The 23,950-nt window shown below is 50.7% G+C and overlaps 11 protein-coding genes across 11 annotated transcripts; 4 read left to right on the top strand and 7 right to left on the bottom strand.

Annotated features, from left to right (window-relative positions):
• Nucleotides 1–235: 235 nt before the first annotated feature.
• On the top strand, nucleotides 236–1,284 carry NECHADRAFT_84041 (uncharacterized protein; the record flags this gene model as incomplete). Its single annotated transcript, XM_003048474.1, has 3 exons — nucleotides 236–613; nucleotides 704–720; nucleotides 783–1,284. 3 exons carry the CDS (start codon nucleotides 236–238, stop codon nucleotides 1,282–1,284), a joined length of 897 nt encoding a protein of 298 aa, XP_003048520.1.
• Nucleotides 1,285–1,499: 215 nt separating this feature from the next.
• NECHADRAFT_2446 (uncharacterized protein) lies at nucleotides 1,500–3,071 on the bottom strand (the record flags this gene model as incomplete). Its single annotated transcript, XM_003048278.1, has 1 exon — nucleotides 1,500–3,071. A coding segment is annotated over one exon (1,572 nt), but the record flags the coding sequence as incomplete, so codon positions are not given.
• A 489-nt stretch (nucleotides 3,072–3,560) lies between these two features.
• NECHADRAFT_71326 (uncharacterized protein) lies at nucleotides 3,561–6,522 on the bottom strand (the record flags this gene model as incomplete). Its single annotated transcript, XM_003048277.1, has 2 exons — nucleotides 3,561–4,678; nucleotides 4,726–6,522. 2 exons carry the CDS (start codon nucleotides 6,520–6,522, stop codon nucleotides 3,749–3,751), a joined length of 2,727 nt encoding a protein of 908 aa, XP_003048323.1. The 3' UTR covers nucleotides 3,561–3,748.
• A 1,007-nt stretch (nucleotides 6,523–7,529) lies between these two features.
• On the top strand, nucleotides 7,530–9,306 carry NECHADRAFT_47390 (uncharacterized protein; the record flags this gene model as incomplete). The annotated part of the gene is made up of 4 exons (XM_003048473.1): nucleotides 7,530–7,762; nucleotides 7,813–8,843; nucleotides 8,891–9,143; nucleotides 9,192–9,306. The coding sequence occupies 4 exons, from the start codon at nucleotides 7,530–7,532 to the stop codon at nucleotides 9,304–9,306; spliced, it is 1,632 nt and encodes a 543-aa protein (XP_003048519.1).
• A 161-nt stretch (nucleotides 9,307–9,467) lies between these two features.
• NECHADRAFT_84037 (uncharacterized protein) lies at nucleotides 9,468–10,672 on the bottom strand (the record flags this gene model as incomplete). Its single annotated transcript, XM_003048276.1, has 3 exons — nucleotides 9,468–9,881; nucleotides 10,238–10,273; nucleotides 10,328–10,672. The coding sequence occupies 3 exons, from the start codon at nucleotides 10,670–10,672 to the stop codon at nucleotides 9,468–9,470; spliced, it is 795 nt and encodes a 264-aa protein (XP_003048322.1).
• Nucleotides 10,673–12,268: 1,596 nt separating this feature from the next.
• On the top strand, nucleotides 12,269–13,090 carry NECHADRAFT_84036 (uncharacterized protein; the record flags this gene model as incomplete). The annotated part of the gene is made up of 1 exon (XM_003048472.1): nucleotides 12,269–13,090. The coding sequence occupies one exon, from the start codon at nucleotides 12,269–12,271 to the stop codon at nucleotides 13,088–13,090; it is 822 nt and encodes a 273-aa protein (XP_003048518.1).
• Nucleotides 13,091–13,487: 397 nt separating this feature from the next.
• On the bottom strand, nucleotides 13,488–15,545 carry NECHADRAFT_47710 (uncharacterized protein; the record flags this gene model as incomplete). Its single annotated transcript, XM_003048275.1, has 5 exons — nucleotides 13,488–13,855; nucleotides 13,910–14,107; nucleotides 14,160–14,225; nucleotides 14,310–14,697; nucleotides 14,748–15,545. 5 exons carry the CDS (start codon nucleotides 15,543–15,545, stop codon nucleotides 13,488–13,490), a joined length of 1,818 nt encoding a protein of 605 aa, XP_003048321.1.
• A 1,314-nt stretch (nucleotides 15,546–16,859) lies between these two features.
• On the bottom strand, nucleotides 16,860–17,795 carry NECHADRAFT_47568 (uncharacterized protein; the record flags this gene model as incomplete). The annotated part of the gene is made up of 2 exons (XM_003048274.1): nucleotides 16,860–17,503; nucleotides 17,570–17,795. 2 exons carry the CDS (start codon nucleotides 17,793–17,795, stop codon nucleotides 16,860–16,862), a joined length of 870 nt encoding a protein of 289 aa, XP_003048320.1.
• Nucleotides 17,796–18,678: 883 nt separating this feature from the next.
• On the bottom strand, nucleotides 18,679–19,448 carry NECHADRAFT_84034 (uncharacterized protein; the record flags this gene model as incomplete). The annotated part of the gene is made up of 3 exons (XM_003048273.1): nucleotides 18,679–18,833; nucleotides 18,884–19,039; nucleotides 19,091–19,448. 3 exons carry the CDS (start codon nucleotides 19,446–19,448, stop codon nucleotides 18,679–18,681), a joined length of 669 nt encoding a protein of 222 aa, XP_003048319.1.
• A 989-nt stretch (nucleotides 19,449–20,437) lies between these two features.
• On the bottom strand, nucleotides 20,438–22,135 carry NECHADRAFT_84033 (uncharacterized protein; the record flags this gene model as incomplete). The annotated part of the gene is made up of 1 exon (XM_003048272.1): nucleotides 20,438–22,135. The coding sequence occupies one exon, from the start codon at nucleotides 22,133–22,135 to the stop codon at nucleotides 20,438–20,440; it is 1,698 nt and encodes a 565-aa protein (XP_003048318.1).
• A 298-nt stretch (nucleotides 22,136–22,433) lies between these two features.
• NECHADRAFT_84032 (uncharacterized protein) lies at nucleotides 22,434–23,931 on the top strand (the record flags this gene model as incomplete). The annotated part of the gene is made up of 4 exons (XM_003048471.1): nucleotides 22,434–22,485; nucleotides 22,539–22,928; nucleotides 22,975–23,383; nucleotides 23,436–23,931. The coding sequence occupies 4 exons, from the start codon at nucleotides 22,434–22,436 to the stop codon at nucleotides 23,929–23,931; spliced, it is 1,347 nt and encodes a 448-aa protein (XP_003048517.1).
• Between the last annotated feature and the right edge of the window lie 19 nt (nucleotides 23,932–23,950).

Raw genomic sequence — 23,950 nt, 5'->3', positions numbered from 1 at the left:
GCATAGCATAATAGGACTGGAGCCGTAAGCCGTTTGTGATTTGAAATGACAAAATGATAATGCAGGTATTGGGCAGGCTGCTGAAGAGCCCCAGGCCGGCACGTGTTTGAGACAGAGCCGTGGAAGGTATGAAGCATCGTCAGAGCCCACCTTGACTGTTTCTCTTCTATTATTTAGATCACTGGTGCATTTCTTGACAACCCTACTTCAATTCAAGCAATGTTCTCTTGTCATCATGGTCAACGTCATCGGCATCCTCGGAGCCGTCGTAAGCGTCTTCACCATCCTCGACACCGCCTTCAACTATGTGCCCAAAGGCCGCAACTCGGTGGTTTCCGTCCGCGCAGCCCTCGACAAGAAAGGAGGAAGCGGTACGATGGGAGGCAAGATCGGTTTGATCCGGACCTGGAACAACAACCAAGAAAAACTGGGGGAGGAGTCTAATCGGAAGATTGGAACTGGGAGCCTCATAGAGGTGGAGGTCTCTCAGAAGACCAGCCAACAAGCAACGTACGTCTCGCTTCATGCCAGCAACGATGCCGTTTGTATTGCGTATGTTGCTGTTGCCTGGGTTGGAGGTGAGAGATACGCCTGGCTGGGTGATTTTGGCAAGGTGTGTGGATTGCCTTGGTATCCAAGCAACGTCTATGTGAGTGAAGCCGAACTATCGAAGCAAGTCAGGGTCTAACTACTCCAATTAAAGGTCAACAACGGGAAGCAGTAAGTCCTCATTTTACCGCGGCTTGATCAGAATTTGATCACAACCTAACAATCGCTCATAGCCAACCTACCTGCACATGGATCGACGGCGACGGTACCAACGGACTCTTTGCAAAGTCTTTCAGCATCCACTTCCCTACTTTTGCCCACGATCCCAAGAAACCATACTCGAAAACCCCCAAGAGCTACTGTGGAATCCATGGCTTCTTGGGATACCGAGACCTTCAAATGCGACAACCTGTGCCTGTGCCGAACAACAGCAAGAAACCCGTCGGCCCTCAACGTCGATCCATATCTGGCACGCGAGTCATCTTAACTAAGGAGGCTGGCTATAATACCACCGAGTTATGCACGTCTGAAACTTCCTGGGGTCCTGACTTTGTCTCCCTTGATGAAGGCCTCTACTGTGACATGGACAGTCGCGAGCTGTTGCCGGTTTGTCACCAGGACAAGGACATTGTTCCATGCTTTGACGCCAAGGCTATGAAGGTTGAGTACGGGGACAAGGTTGAAAGGGATGCAATTCCTCAACAGAAGGAGTTTACTGAGGTTATCCAGTGGTAGACTGGAATTAGTCCATCACGAGGTCATATTGGCCACCACACTCATTTCTTGTGAATGAAGCGCTTCAAAATTGACATTATTACATCTGGAATACTTTCTGAGGGGACTCATTGGGAGCGAGTGTTTGTGACGAGTACCTAGGTAGGAATTGAACAATCCAGTCTGACTTATTGACTTTCACCAATCCAGTTGGTGAACCCAGCGCCCAGCGACTCCGTAGCCTTGTAAAGAGCCTCAATCTCAGATGAATACTCATCCACAGTGAGCTTGCGCTGGACAGTTCCTTTGCCTGCTCTTAGCATAGGCTTGTCGGCGGATGTAAAGATGATCATGTCGTGGTGAATCCTGCTGCTCGGATAAACCGGCTTGTTTGCAGCTTCAACTGACGGCCAGATTATGTCAACCAAATTCTTCCGTTCCTCTTCGTTTTTCGGGGGATTGACAGCCTCCACCAACAGGCCTGATCGAGGGTACCCAGCACCAATGACCAGTGCCGCACTGACAGCAGGATTGGAATTAATGGTGCTCTCAATATCAATCGGGTTCAACTTGGCTCCACTAGAGGACACAATAACATCATCTGTGCGTCCCCGATAAAGCCAAAGGTCCTCTTTAGTCGGGTGCTTTGAATAGAGGTCCTTCATAGGCCACTCGTCCAGTTCAGGAAATGTCTGGAAAAAAGATTGGTACAGGTCGAGCTTTGGGTCCCGAACGACGAAGTGCTCGTACAGGTCTTCCGAGATTTGACGAAACTCTGAACCGATGACATGGCTATAGCTCACGTATTGCCAATCTTCTTTGTCGAGGAGATAGGAGGGAAGAGGACCGCCTTCAGTCATTCCGAGACAGTTGATTAGCTGTGTTCTGCTGGTAATGGCGTCTCCCACAGCCTTGGGAATCGAACCTCCTCCAAAGCCGACTATATCTAGACGACCGAGGTTGTCTAGATACGTTGGGTTCTTGACCAGATCGCTCAGAATGAAGGGGACATGGGCGCATTGCTGCACGTTGCCATGGACGTGAACCGCATTGGCAGTCTCGGCCGAAAGGGGGAACGGCCCGAGGACTACAATGAAACCAGAATAGATGCACAGGGGAAGAATCATCCAAATACCGGCGCAGTGGCAGAGGGGAAAGCCCAGGTAGAGGCGAGCCCCAGCCCACTTGGAGAAATACGTGTGGGGATAGCCCAAGGATGGCAATTGCATGCAGGCATCCACTGTAGCGATCGTTCCGTGTGTCTGGACCAGAGGTTTGGGCATGCCGGTAGAGCCAGAAGTGTGCAAGACGATAAACGGTTCTGACCTTGCCTCCTCAAATGTCTTTGTGTAAGGGTACAACTCAACAGGTCCGTCTTCTAGCCAATGCTGCAACGCGGGCATTTCCAGGACATTCATGCCACGTGCCTGAATGAGTTGTCCCACGATAGGCAAAGGGAACTTGGGAGGGACGAGAAACGTGTTGCAATCAGTCTCTTTCAGGAGGAAAAGACTTGCTTCGAGGGTGTTTCGCGGCGAGAGTAGAAGAAGCTTGTACCCCGTCTTGACACAAGCGAGCGTGAGGATACCATAGACGACATCTTGCGGGCCAATGAATGCGAGGGTTGGAAAGTTTTGACCTCGACCGAGGTGTTTCTCGATATACCAGGCACATTTGTTGACGGCCCGGGCAAAGGTTTTGGCGTCGATGTCTTGGAATCCGTCGGCGGGGTTGTTGGTCTTTGTCATAGAGTAGAAGACACGGTCTGGATCGGATATGGCGATTTCGTCAACGAGAGAAGGCAGAAGACGCCTGCCATGTTGTATTGGTGACATTGTGAAAGGTTGATGGTGAAACTTGGAGAATGATTATCCGAGAGAGGTTGCTTCGCCACTCTTGTCGATGAGGAGATACAGGAGATCTACCAGTTTCTTAAACGCATCTGAAAGAAGCGGGGACTTGGAATTTATATCCCTATGAAGTTACCTATCTAAGTTCAGTGACGCGCTCTAAGCCTTTCTTCCGAAACCTGATCTTACATGCATCTCTATAGACCAAGACGGTTACAAGTTGCGGCTACAATTATGAAGCCCCTGCCCTCTGAGGCGGTGGTCTGATTGAGCGGCCCGAGATGCTACAAGCGATCGACGCCAAGCGAGTTCGTCAGCTTACCTGGGAACTGGGCGCCGTGTGGGACTTGTTTTGGAGAAGTGCTGATGATCTTTTCTGAAATGGAGGAGGTAATTGACTGCCTCAGTTAGAGAAGCATTCGCTGTTCACTAAGAACAAAATGTTTTGAGGCAATACGACTCTTGAATTGAAAGGCTTTTGTATAGCAGCCAATTGCTAGATATACCATCTAGCGTGGCATGGCAGGTACAGGGATGACCTATCTAAACAGTCTCAACGCTGCGTCGTCACCAAACAGGGTATATCTTGACTGTAACCCCCCGAGCCACATCATTCATTCGCAATGCCAGCTCATCTACTCCTCCGGCAATCCAGGTAGTGTCGAGGGAATAGCCTTGACTGGCCACACATAGTTCTTCTCGTAGCGAGTGCTAAACGACCACTTTCCAGATCCGACAACCTCGGTCTTTGGTCCTTCGGGTGCTGGGAGGATAACTTCCATTGTGGTTGTTGGCGGAACGACCACGTCGACCTGGAGTGTGAATGCACCCTTCTCGCCCTCTATCTCCTTCAGGTTCCAGGAGCTGGAGACGATGCCGTATGGTGTTAGGTGCTGTGCTGACGCCCACTTGAACTCGCCTCCAATCTCAGGTTGCACTCTAGTCTTCTTCCAGCCTGATTCCAACTGTTGGAGACCGGCCAAACGCTCGACCATGAACTTGGCCACGGCACCATAAGCGTAGTGGTTGAAGCTCGTCATCTCGCCTGGGTTGATGGTGCCGTCGGGCAACATGCTATCCCAGCGCTCCCACATGGTTGTTGCACCCATGGAGATGGTGTATAGCCATGAAGGACATGTCTCGTTTAGGAGTATTGAGTAAGCGACATCACTGTGGCCAGTTCGCGTGAGGGCTTCGCAGATGAAGGGTGTACCGGCGAATCCTGTACCAACGCAGAAGCCGTTGCGTCGGACAATGTCGACCAGACGCTCACCAGCACGGGCGAGCTGATGTGACTCAAGCAGATCGAAGCAGATAGCAAGACAGTAAGAAGTCTGGCACTCTGACAGAATGCGGCCACTAGGTGCCACGTACTCGCTCCTGAACTCGGCACGGGCGCTGGCAGCTTCAGACTTGTAGCGCGCAGCATCCTCAGTTCGGCCCAGGATCTCTGCAACACGGGCTACCAAGTCGAGACTGCGGACGAGGAAGGCGTCGGCGACTAGATGGGGGTTCGCCTGGGCCTTGTGTGGTGCGTCTGGGGGTGCGGTGGGATCAAGCCAGTCCTATCGCCAGTTAGTTCTGATATATAATCCGGGGAAATAATTCTTACAGCAAGCTGGGCCGAGTTGGAGTCCCAAAGATGAGTAGCACCCGTCTTGTTTCTGGGAATACACTTCAGCCACGTCTCCATGGACTCATACTGATCCGCCAGAACAGTAGGATCCGCCGTCTCCTCCCACAAAGCCCAAGGGGCAAGGACAGTTACATCATGCCAAATGGCACACGGCCATGGGTTTCCCCAGAACTTGTTGTAGCTGAGGATATTAGGTGTCACCATGGGAGGAATACCCTTCTGCTTCTTCTGGTCGGCCCAAACATCTTGTAGCCAGTCTCGCAGGATGGAGACACATCCATAAACAAAAGTTGCTGTGGGGGCGAAGAGAGCGAGATCGCCGGTCCAGCCGAGACGTTCGTCGCGCTGGGGACAGTCTGTAGGGATGGAAACGAAGTTGCCCCTCATACCCCAGCGGACGTTGCTAAAGAGTTGGTTGAGCTTGTCGTCAGAGCAGGCAAATGTGCCCTGCTCCTCCATGTCTGTGTTGCAAACCACAGCTTCTAGCACATCCAGCAAGTTATCCTCCTTCGAAGGCCAGTTATCAATCTGCGCGTATCGGAAGCCGTGGAAGGTGAAACGAGGCTCATATGACTCGCCCTTTTCGTCTCCCTTGAGGGTGTAGACATCCTGAGCTGCAGCAAAACGAAGAGGCCTAATTCCTAGCTCCTCCTTTTCCATGACTTCGGCGTGAGTGATGGTGACGGAATGACCGCGGGGTCCCTTGATGGACTTGATGCGGATGTATCCGACCAAGTTCTGTCCAAAGTCGAGGACAGTCTTTCCAGAAGGCGTTGTGATGAATTTAGTGGGCTTGACAGTCTCAATTCTTCGTACAGGCTCCGAGAAACCAGCATTGAGAGTAACAGAGTCGGAAATCGGCGGGAGGATATCGACGGCCTTCCAGTCTCCGGAAGCAACGCCAGGGCTCGACCAACCGGGGATCTCTGCAGTCGCGTCGTACTTTTCTCCATCGTAAATCTCTGCCAACTTGATAGGCCCTTGCGAAGCTGTCCAAGTCTCATCCGTCACGACAGTGTAAGTAGTACCGTCCTTGAGTTGGACTTCAAGCTGTGCCTGAAGACCGGTGCGGGAGCCCCAAATGTTGCGCTGGCCTCCCTCAAATCCGAGTCGACCCTTGTACCAACCTTCAGCGACATGCACGCCGAGACAGTTCTCCCCAGAAGATAGGAGCCCCGTAACATCGTAGGTTTGGTAGTTCAGCTGCGAATCGTAGCAGTTCCAGCCAGGAGCCAAGAAATAATCACCGACTCGCTTTCCATTGAGCTCGGCTTCGTAGATTCCTTGGGCTGTGATGTAGAGTCTTGCAGATTGAATATCTGCTTCCACCTTGAACTCTTTGCGGAACAGATCTGGAGGCTGGGGCTTGTCGTTGTTGTCGTCTGACCAGGGTGCTGAGATGAGCTTGCTGGTCCATTCTTTTCTGTCAAAGAGGCCAGCCTCCAGAGTCGCTGGTTCGCTCCATGCTGTGGGTTCTGATTGTCCCTTTCCACGGGCTCTGACTCTGACTGTATAAATCTGGCGAGATTGAATAGACTCCTTGTGTGGCCAAGCAACCAGCTGTGAATCGGGAGATGTCCTCTTGACGGAGCAGACCTCCGCAGCCTCTCCTCGAGTGACCTTGCTCAGCTGAAGCTCATACTCTTCCTGGGTAAAGTTCTCGTGCGCATTTTCGAATCGCCATGAGATGCGAGGTTTCGTCTCATGCACGCCCAGAGTGTTTTCCGGGCGGTAATGCTCAAAGCGAACGTCGACGACCTTGAGGGAGGACATGGTGAAGCGGGGTTACATTGACTGGCACTTGGAGTCCAGGAGGGGGATAGTTTGGACGACTTCGGAATATATTTGCCAGATGTTGGTTTTAGCCTAAAGTTCAGTCTCTATTCTTTGTAGAAGTCGTACCTTGTTGTATCGGTTGAATCGAGGCCGAATTATCGTGTCAAGAACGATTAATGTAGTGTCATCATCTGAGCATCAAGACGACCCCTCATGTCAGGTCGGCCTATGATGGCCCGAAACGGCGACCTTCTGAGACAGCAGCCAATCGCCCATTATTCGGAACTAGTAGTGGATCTAAGGTTACAAATGTCTCCATCCTTGTCCCCAGCTGTCGGGTTCTGTCCTTCTCCGCGAACGCTTCACATTGCCTGATACGGCAATGTATGGTCAGATGAGGTTGTTTTTGGTGGATCATGGTTAAACCACGGGAAGGCTTGGAAGCTGATAAACCCGCAGTATCACGCACACAGCGAAGAGGATGCTCAAACTGGATAGTAGAGGATGGCTTGTTCGGTCAAGATGGGCGCGAACGTGGGTTCTTGTATCTGCCATTCCGCTTCGTCCCCACCAAACTAACCATCACGAATCGCGCTGTTTCGGTGGATTGACATGCCGACCAAACGCCAACATAGCGATCTTCATTTCTTTTACCACCCCGAGATTCATTGCCGATGCCATACCCATGTAAAGTTGTCACCTAAGCCCCACGCTCCTCCCCGCGCTGTCTCTTGAGTCTGGGGAACATGACTTATGACAGCATGCCCAGCTCACTGGAAACCTGGGGTTAGACCTGGGGTATCGTTCAGAAACAGCAAAGAGTTGGGCTCTTTTTTCCAAGAATCGCCAAGGTCTTGGGCCGTAATTTAGGCCTGGAGAATGCGTCAAGCTGAATGGCATTACTCATGTTGAGCTTGTATATATAGAAGATGCTATTCCCATTTGTTCAAGTGTGGAGGCATTATTGAGCCACACCTGTTGAATCATCCGTGATAACACCCACAATGACTCGTGAGAGTATCGAGCCTAAGCCCGGCGTCAGTCAGCATGACAACCCGGCTGACAATGAACATGGCATCACTCGCAAGGACCTCGCCTTAGATGCTGCCTCCAAAGGTCAGGGTGTCTCTGGCTATGAGACGCTGTCTTTGTGGGAGACTGTCAAGGCCTTCAAGGTCAATGCCGCCATTTGCTTTGCAGTCACTTTTAGTGCTGCCACCGATGGGTATCAGATTGGGTACTTACAAGCTTTTCCTACATATCGTTCAATCATGTTAACCTGCGTAGCATCAATGGAAACATAATCGCCAACCCAGGCTTTGTCCACCAATTTGCCACAAAGCTCAACGATGCCGGCGAGCCCTTCCTCGCTTCCGACATTCTTGCCGGCTGGAGCTCCATCATGTCGGTCGGCCAGATCATCGGCATGACCCATCTGACCTTTGTGTCGGACCGCTTCGGCCGCAAGGTTGCCATGTACTGGTACTGGTTCATCCTCGCCTGCAGCGTTCTGTGTGAGAGTCTGGCACGGAGGTGGGAGGTTTGGCTTATTGCTAAGCTTCTTGCTGGTATTGGCGTGGGATGTTTGCAGTCTACTATCCCGACTTATATCTCTGAGGTCGCACCTATTCGAATCCGTGGTGGATTACTCATGAGTTATAGTCTTTGGTTCACCGTGGGACAGTTCATGGCACCTGTTGCGTTGCAGGTCCTTTCTCAGACCGACCGCCATGACTGGCTCACGCCTATCTATACCCAATGGGCACAGATCGGCCTCATGATTATAATCTACCTCCTTGTCCCTGAATCACCTGCTTGGTGCGTCAGTCGGGGCAAGCACGAGCAGGCAAAGAGATCTCTTCGAATTCTCCATCACGGCGTCAAGGACTATGATGTTGATCAGCAGTTTCAACTCTTATCCATGGCTATTGATCACGAGCGTACTTTCGCGGCAGAACAGCGTCGTGAAAAGTGGTACGCAATCTTCCAGGGCATAGATGGGCTGCGCACTCTCATCGCCCTGTGGACCTTGCTTACCCAGCAATTCATCGGCCTCACACTCTTTGGAACGTTTGGAAGCTACTTTTTCCAACAGGCTGGCATCTCTGACCCATTCAAGTACACTTGTATTACTTCTGGCATCAATGTCGCCGCCGGTATCGCCTTGATCTTTGCAGCGGATTGGGTCGGCCGTCGCAAGCTTTCTTGCAGTGGCACGACTCTCTCTTGGATCTCGACTACCGCTATTGGCATTCTTGGGGTAGTTCCTCAAGTTTCTGCAACCAATTATCTCATGGTGGTATTTGCCGTCCTTTGGAGTAAGTAATAATGCCTCCAAGATTAACTCTTGCTCACAGACTTGTAGACCTTGGAATGGTCTCCAATGGAGCTACCGGCTGGGGCTTTATCGGTGAAATCTCATCTCAGCGCTTGAGGCCATACACAGCTGGTTTCGGTGCCGCGTCGACATGCGTTGCCGGCGTGGTCATGAACGTCCTCACTCCTTACATGGTCAACACCAACCAGTGGAACTGGGGTCTCAAGACGGGCTGGTTCTACGCAGGACTGGGCCTGCCTTTTACCGTCGCCATGTGGTTCTTGATTCCCGAAACTGCTAGGTTCGTTTGGTCCTTCAATCTGTTAATCTCGGTCTGACATTTATACAGCCGCTCACCTGCCGAGTTGGACGAGTTGTTTGAGAGAAAGGTTCGCCCTTGGCGATTCCACAAGACGGAGACGGCTACCCAGCGCATTGTCAGGGTTGATGAAGTTGATGAATAAGGCAATGTTCGCACAGCAACGAGATTTCTCATGCCTGGTAGTACAATCTGCCAATTAGGAGGTGGGATCAGTGTTGGGAAAAGAAAGCACCCGGGACCATATTATCTCTCTTTTATGCCTATCTCCCCAGGCTGTTCTCCATTTGTGTCAATTATACCTCATCAAACGAACCTGTCCTTGATCTCTTCCGTCTCTGCTTCTCGACCGACTCCCAACAGCCGTTGCCCCTTTCTCGTCAGATGCGTGATCCCATACCGGAGTCGCTCGCCTCTCATCATCTTCGTGATATCTATTGCCGCCATGCCTCCAACTTCAGGCCACAACTCGAGGAACTTGGAGTCCCGCACGGCTGTCGAAGCATAGCCGAGAATCTCAGGACTGTCAGCAAGATGAGCGAAGACCACGCTGAGCACACCACTGCACAGAAGCACGATGCATGACACGAAGCAGAGAGTGATCCAGGGCTTAGATATCGTGTATGCTTGAACCAAGTTGCTGACCTGAAAGGGATCTTGACGTTTCCCCAGAGATCCATACTGTCTGTCTTGGCTGTCGTTGGAGTTAAGAGTAACGCACTGTACCAGTTGCCCAGATATCTGATGTCATCGTCAATAATCCCGAACTCTGGTCCTCCTATTGTCCTTAGCTGGGAAAAGATGGAGGCAGCGTCCGAGTCGAAATGAATAATGGTTGAGTTCTTTACGACGGGTTCCAGACGTGAGCCGAGAATACGTAGCAGAGACTGCCCACCCAGAGGTGAAAAGATCCATATGAAGAGCAGCCCGGCCCCCAGAGGGTTCATTACACAGAGCTTGGCATGGGTCAGAACGGCTGAGCCAACTATCTAGCTTCCCAGGAGCTGCTCCAGCGTGCCGAGGGTGACTCCCTGCTCGAGTTTCCATCGCGCAACCTCGTATACGAAGCGACCGACCGTGGAGGCAAAGATGATGGGGAATAGTGTACCGAGCTAATCGGGGTTGTTAGCCAGCTTTGTTCTGTACACATTGAAAGGGCCACCTACTACGGTGGTCGCGTTGTTCCATTTCGCATAAGAAGTCTCGCTGGCTTCTGAACCGTCAATACATAAAACCATGACTGCGAAGACGATGAGGGCAACTGGTGATGCAACGGCGGCCACGTCTCCGAGGATCGTGGCCAAGTCGAGGCCGTGGCGCTCCATTCGCGGCATTTCACTACCCTGTGGATCCCCATTTTCGTTCTCAGAAGTGTCAGGCTCGCTTGTTATCGGATCTAGATTAGCCTGCTGGCTCTCTTCTTCCTCATGACCCTGTGTCTCTCGGTATGGGACAGGTTGGTAGTAGGTAGTAGCAGGTGCAGAGGAGGAGTGGCTGGATGCGTGATCCATTCTGAAAAGCTTAAAGGGCAAGCGTATGTGTTCATTGAAGACCTCTAAGGGCAGCCGATGGAGGACTACTGCCTTTAAGACATTTTCCAAGCAGGTTTCGGGCTGGCGTGGGCCCTTCGCCTCCAACAAGGCCAGTGGCACACGGCAGGTAGGACAAAAATCTCGCCAAGGCCCGCAGATCGTGGCCTGCATGTCATTACGTTCAGAATGATAGGCTTAGGGGAATAGCAGTACTACCTAATGGGGGAATCATAGCGAGAAGACGTACAGGAATCTTACATTGATTACGACAACTCCGGTTGAAAGCAACGCTTAGCCACAGACGAGTCTCGCAAGCCTTACACCATCAGTAGCAAGATGCAGTGTAAGTGATACAAGCTACTAAGCCGGAAACCACAGCGAGCTTATTATTTCTCACGCAGCACTGCCTGATGTCTTCCCCATGTACACGATCTACGAGTTCAACCTGAATAGATATCCGTTGGAATCAACACCAATCCCCTCCTCAATTTGACCTTCGAACCTTTTCCCCATCAACTCCACATGCCTCACACGCCCACTTTTCTGCCAAAGTATTGGCTTCACATACATCCGTCGAGCTACCGTTGCCTATAGACAGCCGCGTGCTCAGGGTCTATCTCGACATGATCTGGAGGCAAAAAGCTGAGCAATCAAGCATACCATTCTCTCGGAATGGGCACCTTGAAGCGCGGAATTAAAGGTCTCGGAGGGAGTCGAACCCTCGCTGGCGGAATCAGAATCCGCAGTCATGACCGTTAGACCACGAAACCTGAAGGGTTGTAAATACAGGTTCTGAACTGCACTCATGCCATCACCATGTCGGGCCCGAACAGCTATGGCCGGATAGTCAAATAGCAGACTTGATATCACGGCCATCGAAGTCAAAGTGTCTGCAGGCGAATATAGGTAGTTGGCCGCTATTGGGATATCAGAATTTCGGCAATTAATATTTCGAAAGCTCGAGATAAGAGGTTGAAAAGAGTGAGAGCTGTTTTAAATAGCTCCACTTCTTACTGAGCTTATAGGTTTCATATTATCCTTGGCAAGATACCGCTCAACTCAGGGCTGTCTTGACAGAAGCCGACCTCTGCCAGATCGCCACTTGAGCACAAGGAACGCGCAGTCTTGATAATACTCTTTATCTTCCTTCTGCAGACATTCTACCAGAAGACTGTCCAGACCTCATTCTTTAAGATCAACATATCCTAATAACATTTGACTAATCAAGTTGAACCAATCTACCTTGGGGCTGACTAGCTCTGAAACCCCAGGGGACTGGAAGCGCTACTGATATGTAACAGATTGCGTCAGGGGATCTATTCGATCAAGATACGCAGAAATATGGGCCTTGGCCTTATTTTTACAAGTCTCGACTCTTTTAGAGGACGCCTCGCGCCGTGTCTCTCGCTGTGAAAAAGAGGCTATCTTCAACTATCCAATAAACTAGTGATTTCGAAGTGGGCCTGGTAAATACAACCCCTTCCAGCTCTCATATAAGTCTCCCTTATTAATGACGGGTTTATTATCTTGTTTACTTTTCGGAATTTCCGTGAAATCACACAATCCAGCAGCATCATGCAGTCGCGCGTTATCTACGGCTTCATCGCCGCCGCGTCGCTGTTCAGCAGCAGCATAGCTGGGCCTTGTCTGCCATCCGTATCCTCCCTCTCTGGCACCTCTAGCACCGAGAACATCCCATCCAGCACAACCGACAGTGCTTCATCCTTGACAAGCACTACCTCGTCACTAAGTTCCACCGAGGACACTACATCAACTACCGAGATCACATCAGCCACTGGGATCACGTCGAGCACCGAGATCACCTCAACCGCCTCTCAGGAACCATCCGCCTCAACCACCGAGACTACCACCCAGCTGTTAAGCACCTCGCAAGCCACTTCAACCACCAGCTGCGTTTCCAGCTCCACCAGCAGCGTGGAGCCCATCCCCACGTTCTACATTTACGTTGCCAACACCGACGCTAAGAGTGTCAGGGGCGCCAACCCCCTCTACCGGGACGATATTCCCGACTCAGAGATTCGCCTGAACCTTTACTCAATAACGCCAGGCGATGACCTCTACCGGTTCGGCGAGTTCCACGTCCAAGAGTCCACGAACCGCCTCATGATGGGCGACTTCTACGTCTCGGCCAATTCCCAGACGGATGTCACACTCAAGGCCAGGCCACTATCGGATGTCACAGGAGATGAACAGTTCGTCCTGTGTGAGCCTCCTTTGGAGTATGGGCAGAAATTTCTTTGCTCGGTCGACTCGACTTCAAGGACGGCGTGGTATGTTCTCACCGCGCAGACACATGATACTGCCGTCTATCTTTTGGATCCGGGCAATGTTCCCGACGAGTACACTTCCTTTGAGTTCCTTGTGGACCGGATTTGAGACGGCCTCTAGCAGAAGATGATGACAGAGTGAGGTTGGGTTTTTAGGACACGAGCAGGAAAATAACTGGGTTAATATATATGATGCCTTAAAGGAAGCTGTGTTGTACGTTATAAGCTGACTGAATATTTATTTCATAACATAAATTAGATTAATTTTCTTTACCAATGTCTCTTTTTCTTTTCACCTTCCTTGCGTTATGAAGACTGTCTGTCCACATATGGCGCCGTATTATTATTCAAATTGGGTTTCAGGACTAGGATCATGTTGAAACCCACATTTTCTACTCTCTGACTGTCTTTTTGTCTCTGTGGGGAGCAAAGGGGCTGTGTATTTACTCCTGAGGGTTTTGTATGTGTCCTTTTGACCTCACGTTTCCCCATACCACGAATCTAGGTCAGCCCTGCGTACCTAGGACCTTGGAACCTCTTCTCCGAATATTGAGCACAATGTCCAGATGACGCACACCAAGCGGTGCAACTTCATTACTTGCCATGATCCGTGCAGTCTTGATGGCGCTTTTTATTTGCCTCCCGTTAATATCCCACTGCGAGAGGTTGTCCAAGTCCGCGTCATCAAGATCCACAGAGCCTGGAGGTAGCCGACTGATGAAGTTGGACCAGATTTGTCTTCGGGCATCTTGGCTCAGGTGATCGTAAGTCAGTATAATATCGATACGAGACTCGAAAGCTGAATCGATTTCCTCGGTCCTGTTGGTGGTGAGGATGAGAACGCCTTGGTAATATTCCAGTGATGTCAACAACACTAGAGTCAGTCGTTAGCAAAGTTCTTTCTGAAAACTGGGTTTGGTATGTTGACCTGATACCAGCTCGTTTTGAGCTAGTCTATCGCTAGATCGCTTTTCCAGAAACACATCGGCCTCGTCAATGAGTAGCACTGCGTTCCAGTGCGAACATCGACGGAAAGCTTCTTTCAGAGAAGATTCAACATTTTCGGCAGAAAGGCCTAGGTCGCCAGCCCCGACCCTGTACAGGGGCCTCTTGAGCTCTTCGGCTACTACACTAGCAGTCAGTCTCGAACTGGCAAAGCTGCTCTTGAATAGAAGTACTTGATTCGGCGGTCAAAGTCTTGCCTACTCCTGGTGGCCCAGCAAGAAGTAAGATCAACCCCTTTCCTAGATTCCAAGAGGTTAGTACCAAGTTGCATATGCCCGAGCATATAGGTAAACGTGAAGAAAATAATGGTCGGTTTGCAATACCTTTTCCTTCTATAAAGTCATCAAACCCTCCATCCCCCTCCTTGGCAGTATGTGCAACTAGCGCTAGAAGCAGCTGTTTCTCTTCATCTGGGATGACGAGATTGCCCAGTAACTTCTCATTCCAGGTGATGGGAGTGATATCGCTGACGGCGAATTCGAACCACTTCTTCATACTGAGGGCGAATCCCTTGACGCGTGGTACAGCCAACATGCACTGCTTTTCCGTCAGGGCGGTTTTCTGTTGACTCCTCGTGTGAATGCCACCAGGGTCATTAGCGGAATCTGTCTCCTGTTTCCCCTCCTCACTTTCAAGCTCTGTTAGGTTCGGAACCGAATGGTGCTGGAACCTGTAAAAGGCATTGGCGTCGACGATTATGCGCTCCGATATCTAGAGCCAGTAAGTAATGGGCGTGAGAGTAAGAACAGAAACCCACATACAAAGATCGTCTTTCGTTCCCATCCAGACTCTAAATGCACCAACCCATTGTAGTTTTTGACGTGCTGACCGCATAAACCCTCAAAGGCCCTTCCTCTGTCAATCAAACGCTGCTTGATTTTCTCTTGATCTGGATGAGTCCCGAGAGGGAAAACGTTCAGCTCCGTCGCTTTACGGAATCCCTGAAAGTTCTCAATCTTCCAAATCTTTTCTCTGTACCCAAACCCCTTCCCATTCCAATCCAGCATCTGGACCCTGAATATGCATACAAGGCCTCCCATAAACTCCTTCTCGATGGACGCATGCCTCAGGATGCCGGCCGAAAGCACACCATCCTTAGATCTCAGTACGATCTCGCCAGGCATGAATGCCATCAGAATGTTGGGAAAGGTGGTGTAGCCCGTCTTGCGGAACTCCTGAATGGACTGAAGAGAGCTATGCAGCTCCATCTCTAGGGTTTCTCGTAGAAGCTGGAGGAGCTCCTTTGACTTTTCGTTGGCTGCAGTCTTTTCTGCCAGAAGCAAGCGATCCCAACGTTGTATCAGGCCCATGAAAGGAGGTCGAAGCTCAATGGTCGGGGCTGCAGCATCGATATTGACGCAACCAGAAAGTATATCCGCTAGACATCTCTTCAGCTCTGGACTCTGAACAACGATAGAGTCTGTCTGGAGAGTGGCATTGTGGTAGTGGATGATGGCAAAGTCCCTGGCCTCATCCCTTCCGCCAACGGCTCTGCCAAGCTTCTGCTGGACACGAATGGCAGTTGGAACTTTGGTCGAGTAGATCGCTTCTCCGGCCATGTTTTTCTCTTTTGTATCATAAAGGTGCCTTATTTCAGCTTTCCCGCCGAGTTCGTATTCGTCCCCGTTCTCAACTTCGTCTTTGTTGGAGGTAGAATGGTTCGATGAATAGTCCATCGTAGAGGAACGGCTGCTAGCCTCTGTGTCGTTTTCCCCAGTCCTGGTTCCAAGAGATGCATCTATTTGCTTCGACCGGGTCGATTTATTATTGACGGGTGCCTGGGAATGATGGAGATCGTCTTGTCGAACACTGTCTTCAGTTCTAGGCGCAAAGTCGTCATTGTGGCCTATTTCTGATTGGAGCGCCTTGACTGTGAACTTTTCGTCATCAAACACATCTTGGATAGCAGCTAGCCGGTCCTCAAGCCTGGCCGCTTTGGTGCCCTGCATTCTCTGTGATATGCTGTTTGCCAATGGTCTTGGGACTGGGTTCCGGGGTTGAGAGGGTTATCCACAGCGAGCCAGGAGAAAAAAATGGTCGGGAATGGGCGATGAAGATGGGCTTACGGAAAACTTTTGATCAGTTGATTTTCTTTACCCTTAAAGGGGCAATTCTGCTCTTTTCTTTTTCTTTTGGGCCTCAGGCCAGATATCTCAATTCCAGATTGCGATACCGAGGCAGCTGAAGGTCTACTTATTGGGCCACCTGCATGCAGCCTGAACATACCTGAGCACCCTTCTTCCGGGAGATTTCCCAAACCCTTGTTCGAGTTTTATTGAAAACCTCACCCTACTGGCCGCTTTCCGACCGGCCGAGTCAAGTTGAGGCCTCCTGGGATAGACATGCCAGCTCACTTGGCGTACCTCAGCTGAAGCCCGTCCCAAAACCTCACTGGCCTACGGTTCTGTGTTATGATATCATATTGCTTGCCGTAATTGAGCCGTTTTTCTTTTTTATGACCTGTCACATTGGTTAGAATCTCGGAGTTGCATGGATCGTGGATAGCTGAAGAATAACCCTGATCAGCTGATGGCGACCGTTTTCAGCTCTACACCGTACGCCATCTTGGCTCGTCTTACCCTCTTTTCTTATCAGATATCGGTTGTTCCCAGAAGCTTTCATGTAAGAGATTATAGTAACGTCTCACATTCCATACCTCTTCTAAGTGAAAATGGATCTTATCAAAGTCTTAGCCCAGCCGGCTCCTTCTACTTCTGTCCAGGAGACATTCGCCTATGGCAAAACCTAGCTCAGCCCTGATCAACTCTTGGTGCTGTTCCTTCTGACCGAATAGTATGAGAAAGACGGGAAGCTTCGCACGGCAGACCAGATGTAAAAAAACTGGCTCTTGTTTATAACTATTTTGACACAAGCTATAGAAGAAAGTCGCCTCCACTCCGTTTCAGTTCATACTGATACTCAGGCTCAAACTGCAGATACATGACCTCGGGAGTTCCAGTCCCATCTTTAGTGTACTGCGCCTCTTCATCGCTCACCAAGGTCTTGGCCAGCTGCGATCCATCAGGGGCCACGGCCGACTCAACGAGCAGCTGAGCCTGGCACGCCCTCTCCAAGGCGATGAAGAACGCAGCAGCTTCGCCAATGGTGCCTCCTGAAGTCAGCAGGCCGTGGTTCTGCAGAATGATATTTTTCTTGGTGGCACCGAGCGCATCAGCAAGACGGGCACCCTCCTCCTTGGCAAACACGACACCGCCGAAATTGGCGTACACGGCAAGATCCTTGTAGAACATGCAACTGTCCTGGTTGATCATCTCAATCGGTTTACCAAAGGTTGACCATGCGCGGCCGTAGGGGCTGTGAAGGTGGCATGCGGCGTTGATGTCGGGGCGACGCTTGTGGATAGCAGCGTGGATGATGAAGCCGGCTTTGTTGACGAGCTTGTCTGCGCCGCCGATCCTGTTGCCTTCTTCGTCGATGTGGACAAGGTCAGACACTTTAATAAGACCAAAGTGAACGCCGTAGGGGTTGATCCAGAAGGTGTTTGGCTGAACAGGGTCTATATACAGTCGTTAGTATGCGGTGTCTCGGTGTATCACAAGCCTGATCATAACTCGTAGCCTACCTCTCAAGCTAATGTGACCACTGCTTCCATCGGCATAGCCAAGTCTCGCGAAAACGCGAAAGGCTCCGGCCATTTGCTCTAGTTGCCATCGTCTGGTTGCCTCCTTTGTTGCAAACTGTGGAATCTTTTGCAGACGCTTCACCTTGCCATCCTTGTCTGTCGAGACATTCAAGCTGGATTGACTTTGAGGGGCGGCTGTCGCTGTTATGGTTGCAGTTGAAGACATGATTGATAGTCTCACGATCAAAAGGAGTGTGCAGTTGATCTATCTCTATCGCCTGATAGATACGGGAACGATAGAATAGGAAATGTTTACGGACGAGGGGGTCATATATAACCGGTGGCTTCTGAGTGGTGAGTTGTGTTTAGTCACCCGGATGTGTGCCGTGGGTTTTCGGGTATCATCCGCATGTTACCATCTTGAAGGGTATGACGGCATTGATGCTGTGTCCTTATCCGTGATAGGTGCAGACTCAACTGTGGACATATCCGCCCCTTATCCGTGGTTGTGGATGGAGCCTTCTACCGCCCAGTCATAACCCATTTGAGTTCTTACAAAGCTAGTTAATCGCTAGTAGTAGCTGCTTCTCATCAAGATAGATATACTAGTATAGATGGCGGGTTCATTATCACGTTAACATCGGACCTGATACCGCACAGCACTCTATACGCAAGCTCTTCTAGGTCAGGATGAGTTAGATAGAGTCTAGGTTTAACATAGAAGCCTTTTTCAAATTATTATATCGACATCTATACATCCTTTTTAAAAAATTCATCAAAGGTTCGCTAGGAGGGTTGTCGATCGTTTCATGGAAGGCCAATACCTCCCCCTAGTGAGAATCGTTGAAAGTGAAAGGAACAAAAGGACACACTAATAAACGCATGGCATCATCAAAATGTAACTAGAATTGGGGTTCGATGCCGCCATCCTTTTATTGATGTGTTCTCTGATATTGCGCACGACAGAGACGTCTTTTCATTTCAATCAGTTTATTCACTGAGGTTCTATATTGGTCATTGACTTTTCGCGATCGACGCGAATCATATATACTGGCTTTTATGCAGAATCAACACGTAAACTATATACTAGAAGAGACCCAGATACCCGCTTAGAAGGTGTGGGCGGGAATGTTGATCTCGCTGGCAACCCAGGTCTTGCCGCCGTCGTCACTGGTCAGGTCGCCGGTGACGCCCTGGCCCTTGCCGAGGGTCTGGACGTAGTTGGGGTCGGGGGAGTCGAGGATGATCTTGGTGTCAACCCACTCTGAGGAACGTGTTAGTTTTTGTGCAGGTTGATAGGTGGTCAAGACTTACGGTGAGCTCCGATGGAACCACAGTCCTCGGCGCCGCACTCGACGGCACTACCCCAGCCCATGGCGTGGTGGCCCTTGGATGTGCTCAGGGTAGAGACCTGCTGGCCGTTGATGGAGACGTACTGGACGTACTCTTGGGTGGAGTCGTCGAACTTGTCTGTCGGTCCTTGTCAATGTGTTTCTACTCTTACAAGTTGCGGTGTCTTACAGTGCATGGTGATGCGGTCGCCCTTGCCAGCAGGTGTAGGGTTCTCATCCTGAACGGGCATCTGAGAGTTCTCTCCAGTCTTGACCAGAGTGTAGGCAAAGATGCTCCACTTGTCAGACTGCCAGTTGTCGGCGATGGACTGGATCAGATCGCCCTTGTCGGTACCCATACCAACCCAGAGGGAGGCAACACCAGATGATCCGCTAGGGACGTCGGGGAGGACAAGAGTTGAAGTAGCCTCTCGGATCCACGAGTTGGCGCCCACGGGACCGGTGCTGAAGGCAGGGCCCATGGCGGCCTGCACAGAGGCGACGGCCATGGCGGCGAGGGCGGAGAGGATCTGGCTGGAGGAAGGCATCTTGAAGTGATTGAGTCGTAAAGCTTGTTGATGATTTTCGATTCCAACTGGCAAGAATCAAACATCTTATATATATCAGTCCAAGGTAGTTTCATCAATGAACAAACACTAGCCGTGATTGGCGGACCATCTCGACTCTCCACGTCCGAGTCCCGTTAATTCCGGCACGCGAAGCGAGTGGTGGAGTTATTCTCCGAGAGGGCCCCAACCACCAGCGTCTCAGACTGGCCATGTCGCAGGTTACACGCTCCGTTGATCGTCGTTCCTATTCCGGGAGGAGTAATGTTTCAAACAACGTCGCAGCCGTTTATAATACGAGGTCTCGGTGGATTCAATGCCACGAATGACTTGGCAAGGTTGAAACATGGATGAGGCCGACTTATCCAGGAGTCTGGGAACATTTGCCGCTGATCCCACGTGTTTCAAGCCCTTGGCAGGGGTGTTTGAAACTAGGAGCCGTCTCGTCTACGGTTGAGATGATCTTTTGTAGAACGATTTTGGTTCTTAATCATGGCTCCCCTGCCCCTGGGTCACCATATACGGGCGATAGGACCGCGAGGGCCCGAAGTCTCTACAACTGCCGTTAGTCCTGGTTTCCACCAATGCTTAGCAGTTCCGCCTTTTACAACCCTTGAATATGCTCTGTAGCCTGTCCCATGCGGGTGAGGAATATGCTGGCTACCGGAGTCCGAAACTCAGGGCTCTTGATTATTCTCTTTGACTCTATTGGTGCTCTCGTATTCTTGTCTTGATTAACGACTGATCAATCATCGTTTTGCAAAAGGGCGTAAAGGTTTTCCGGAGAAGGACAAATCTTCCGAGCGGTGGTCAACCTTGATGTCCATTTATCCCTGAGGGCCCTGACAGAAGATACTCCACTGGCACTCTAAATGGGACAGTCGGTGAGAGCTTCTTCTGTACGCCGTCATTCTTCGTAACAATCCTTTTCCCAGTATCTACATAAAAAAGTACCCCTGATCCTACATCTCTCAAGCCTTGCACGCTCCGGAGCTCTTGCACTTCGACTCAGTCTCTAATCTACAGAAACAAGACGCATGAACAGGCACATCTGCTGCTGTAACTGCAGCCGAAAGCTTCCCTTCCAGTTCTTTGGCCTCTGACTCTCGACCCAGCTTCAGCAAACACTCATGAACACCGTGGAGAGCCCAAACGTTATTCTCATGCCGCAGCGCACGAGGGAGAGCGTCCGTCATGCCTAGATCGGCCATGTATACCTCAAGAGCTTTCTCAACGTGTCCTTGCTCAAGCAAGAGGGCGCCATATGCGTGCCGTGTGGGTTGCATCCAGCCCCAGGGTTCATCGTAAGGGAGGTTATCCTCTCGATGGATGGCTTTGCGTAGATGCTCGTACGCTGCGTCAAAATGCCCCAGCCGGTATTCCAGTTCTCCATCCAACATGGCTTCGGCAACCTGGAGGATATCCGAACATGTGTTGTTGAAGAGAGTCCGTGATGGTGCTACCTTCTTGACAGCATCCTGGAAAAGACGCCGTTGATTCTCAGCTTCCTTGACTCGCCCCGAGGCGGCAAAGGCAACTCCTTTTGCGTAATGCGTGATTGCCGTGGTCATGCAGTAGAGCTGCTGATCTTCTGGTAGCTCTAGCTTGATAAGGTCCTCCCAGCGCCCAAATCTGATCAGGACATGGGCACGCAGCGTAAGGAATGCCTCCAACCAGTCTGCCATCGGGGGGGACTCCACCTGTAAAAGGCTCTTGGGCATGGAAGATTCCAACCGCTCAACGGTCTCAATGGCGACTTGATACTTCCCAGCAAACATGGCGGCGTAGACGCGGAAATGGTAGTCGTGTGCTCGGTACAGGGTGTAGAAGTTGATCGGTCCAGCCTGGGAGAGAAACCTTTCGTCTGCGACGATTGCATCCGAGTTGGAGATGATGGCCTGTTCGTACTGGCCACAGAGCACGTCGAGATGAGTCGGCATGTGGTGCAAATGGCCGCCATCGGGAACAAGGCCTCGGAGATGGTCCGCGATAGGTAGAGCAGATTCAGGAGACGGAGACATTTCCATGAGGTGGATGTACATGTGCAGCAGTCCAGGATGCTTTAATGCCCCGTCGAGAGTCAAGGCGTGGTCGAGAAGGTTCTTCATCTCGATTGTTCGTGCCCCTTCGGTCGGTTCGCATGTTTTCAGATCCCACATGTTCCAAGGATGTAGATTCATGACGGCGTCGACGTAGAAGGTGATAACATCGAGGTCGTCGGGGAATTCCTTGTATACCTCCTCCATTGCGTCGGCGAAGCCTTGATTCCAATGAACACAAGCCTCCGCTCCTTCAGGTTTATCTGCGGGATATCGGTACTGGACTGCTTTGATGAAAGCTTTTTCGACTGGGGTGACTCCATCGGTGTTTGCCTCGGCAAGCTTGGCTGCTTCATTACCGCGCTGGACGACAGCGGCGAGATCTTTCTCGTCAAAGTAGCTCCATGGCTTGTTGTAGTTGGGACCGACGCAATACGCCAGTCCCCAGTATGCCATGGCGCAGCTGGCATCAGCCTTGATGGCCCTTTCAAAGCAAGATGCTGATTCCTCATGGTTGAATGCGTACGCCCAGATCAACCCGCGGTCGAACCAGATTTGGGCTTCGTCATTGCGCGTGGTGATGCGACGATGGTACGACCCGAGGTCAAAGATGTAGTCCTGAGTGGACATTGTGAAGCTCAAAATTGAATGCCGATCTTTAAAAATCGTTAGCTTGGTAATCCTCGCCTTAAATATTCAGCTCGTATGATAAGAAACTTGACGATGATTGTTCAGAAGTCGAACGTCGCCGACCTTCTCCGTCAAGCTTCCACTTTAGGAAACGCGTCCCCTCTTTGTGACTGATTGCTGCAATTGGTTGGTCGGCCTTCTCCTCATCGGCATCCATCTTCCCAGCTTGCTTCTTTTAACAAACCATGCCGAGCCGTTTCGCGCTGAAGAATAAGCGAGAGACCAAGTTCTGACGCAGATGCCAAATTCGAGTGTTGCCAAGAAAGGGAAGAAGAGGCCCAAGGTCAAGGGTGCGAGAGCCACCGCTGTTGTTTTCGTGGATGAGACTAACAATGGCTGATAGGATGCCACGAATGTGCTCGGCGCCGAATTGATTGTGATCGAAATGAGCCCGAGTGCTTTAAGTGTCGAGCAAAAGGCGTCAAGTGTAGCGGTCTTGGAATCAGATATCGCTTCAACGAGGGTGTGGCTTCTCGAGGGAAACTTGCTTACAAGCTTGTTCCCGACACACTTTCATACAAGAAAGATCCGAATCCAACGGTCAAAAAGGACCAAGAACCTTGTTCACCCGATGACAAGGCTATCGAGACAACGCCAATACCGAAATCAAATTCTCCTGATGCGGATAATATAGCCGAGGATGAAGATATCGCAACAACTGACAGCAAGCTTTGGGACTTGGATTGGGGGCTTGATCACATAGACGGAAGGACCCGTTTCTTTCTCCAGTATTGTAAGTGGAACTTCTACTATAAGGCCCGGGACCTAATATGTCACAGTCTCGGATCACATCGCCCAAATCACGGCAGTCATCAACCTTGGCTTCAATGGCTACCGAGACTTGGTACTTCCCTACGCAGAGCTCGACTCCATGATCAGAAAAGCCATCGTAGTCGTCGCAGAACAACATCTTGCCTTGAAAACCAACAGCTGTGCTCCTTACTCGCCTACTTACGGCAGCCTTCTTCGTGATCTAGTCGAGCGGTCGAACCAGTGCCCGCCAGTTCAAGATGAGCTAGCTCAGACGGCGCTGCTCTTGCTGCACATCAGAGAAATGATCAGCGGGAGTGACAACTTCAAGTTGATATATGGTTCATTACGCATACTTATCAAGAACATGGTTCTCGAGCAGAACTTGGAAAGTGAGAATTTGGTGCTCGGCCGCTTTGTCAAGATACAAATTCTACGGTAGGTCTCATATCGGCTATGATAAAACCGAATGTATCTAATTGTCCTACAGGGTCTCTCTTTTTGGAGAATCACTTTTTGACGAGGCAAACGGATCAGAATTTCTCCTGACTCACGGCGAGGCATGTCTTGAATTTCTGCGATTCTGCCTGAGACTTCATCCCGAGCATGAAGAACTGATGTCGTACATCTTTGATCTCATCACCATGGCCTGCAATATTTACGTCCAAAGAGCAACGAACAACCCTCCAATGGATCAAACAGTCCAATCGGTCGAGAGATTCAAGCAGATCGCAGAAAAGGTCAACATATATGACAATATCATTGGCCGGCACCTCTTAGCATGGGCATACTTTGTCGTCGCAGCCGAGAGTTCCACAGACAGCCACAGGGAGTTCTTCCTAGACCGACTACAGACACTTCACTCCATGACCGGCTGTGGAAACGTTCTCAAAGCGATGGAGCAGATCCGGGGATTCTGGGCTGTTCAAGGAACCACTAGATGGACTCGACTTCTTGGAGGACCAACTCAAGCGTTGATCATGTAAAGTAATACTTGTGGGTGGA

This window comes from Fusarium vanettenii (assembly GCF_000151355.1).
Source record: "Fusarium vanettenii 77-13-4 chromosome 8 genomic scaffold NECHAsca_11_chr8_3_0, whole genome shotgun sequence".
Classification (NCBI taxonomy): domain Eukaryota; kingdom Fungi; phylum Ascomycota; class Sordariomycetes; order Hypocreales; family Nectriaceae; genus Fusarium; species Fusarium vanettenii.
This window is presented reverse-complemented; position numbering and strand designations above follow the sequence as displayed.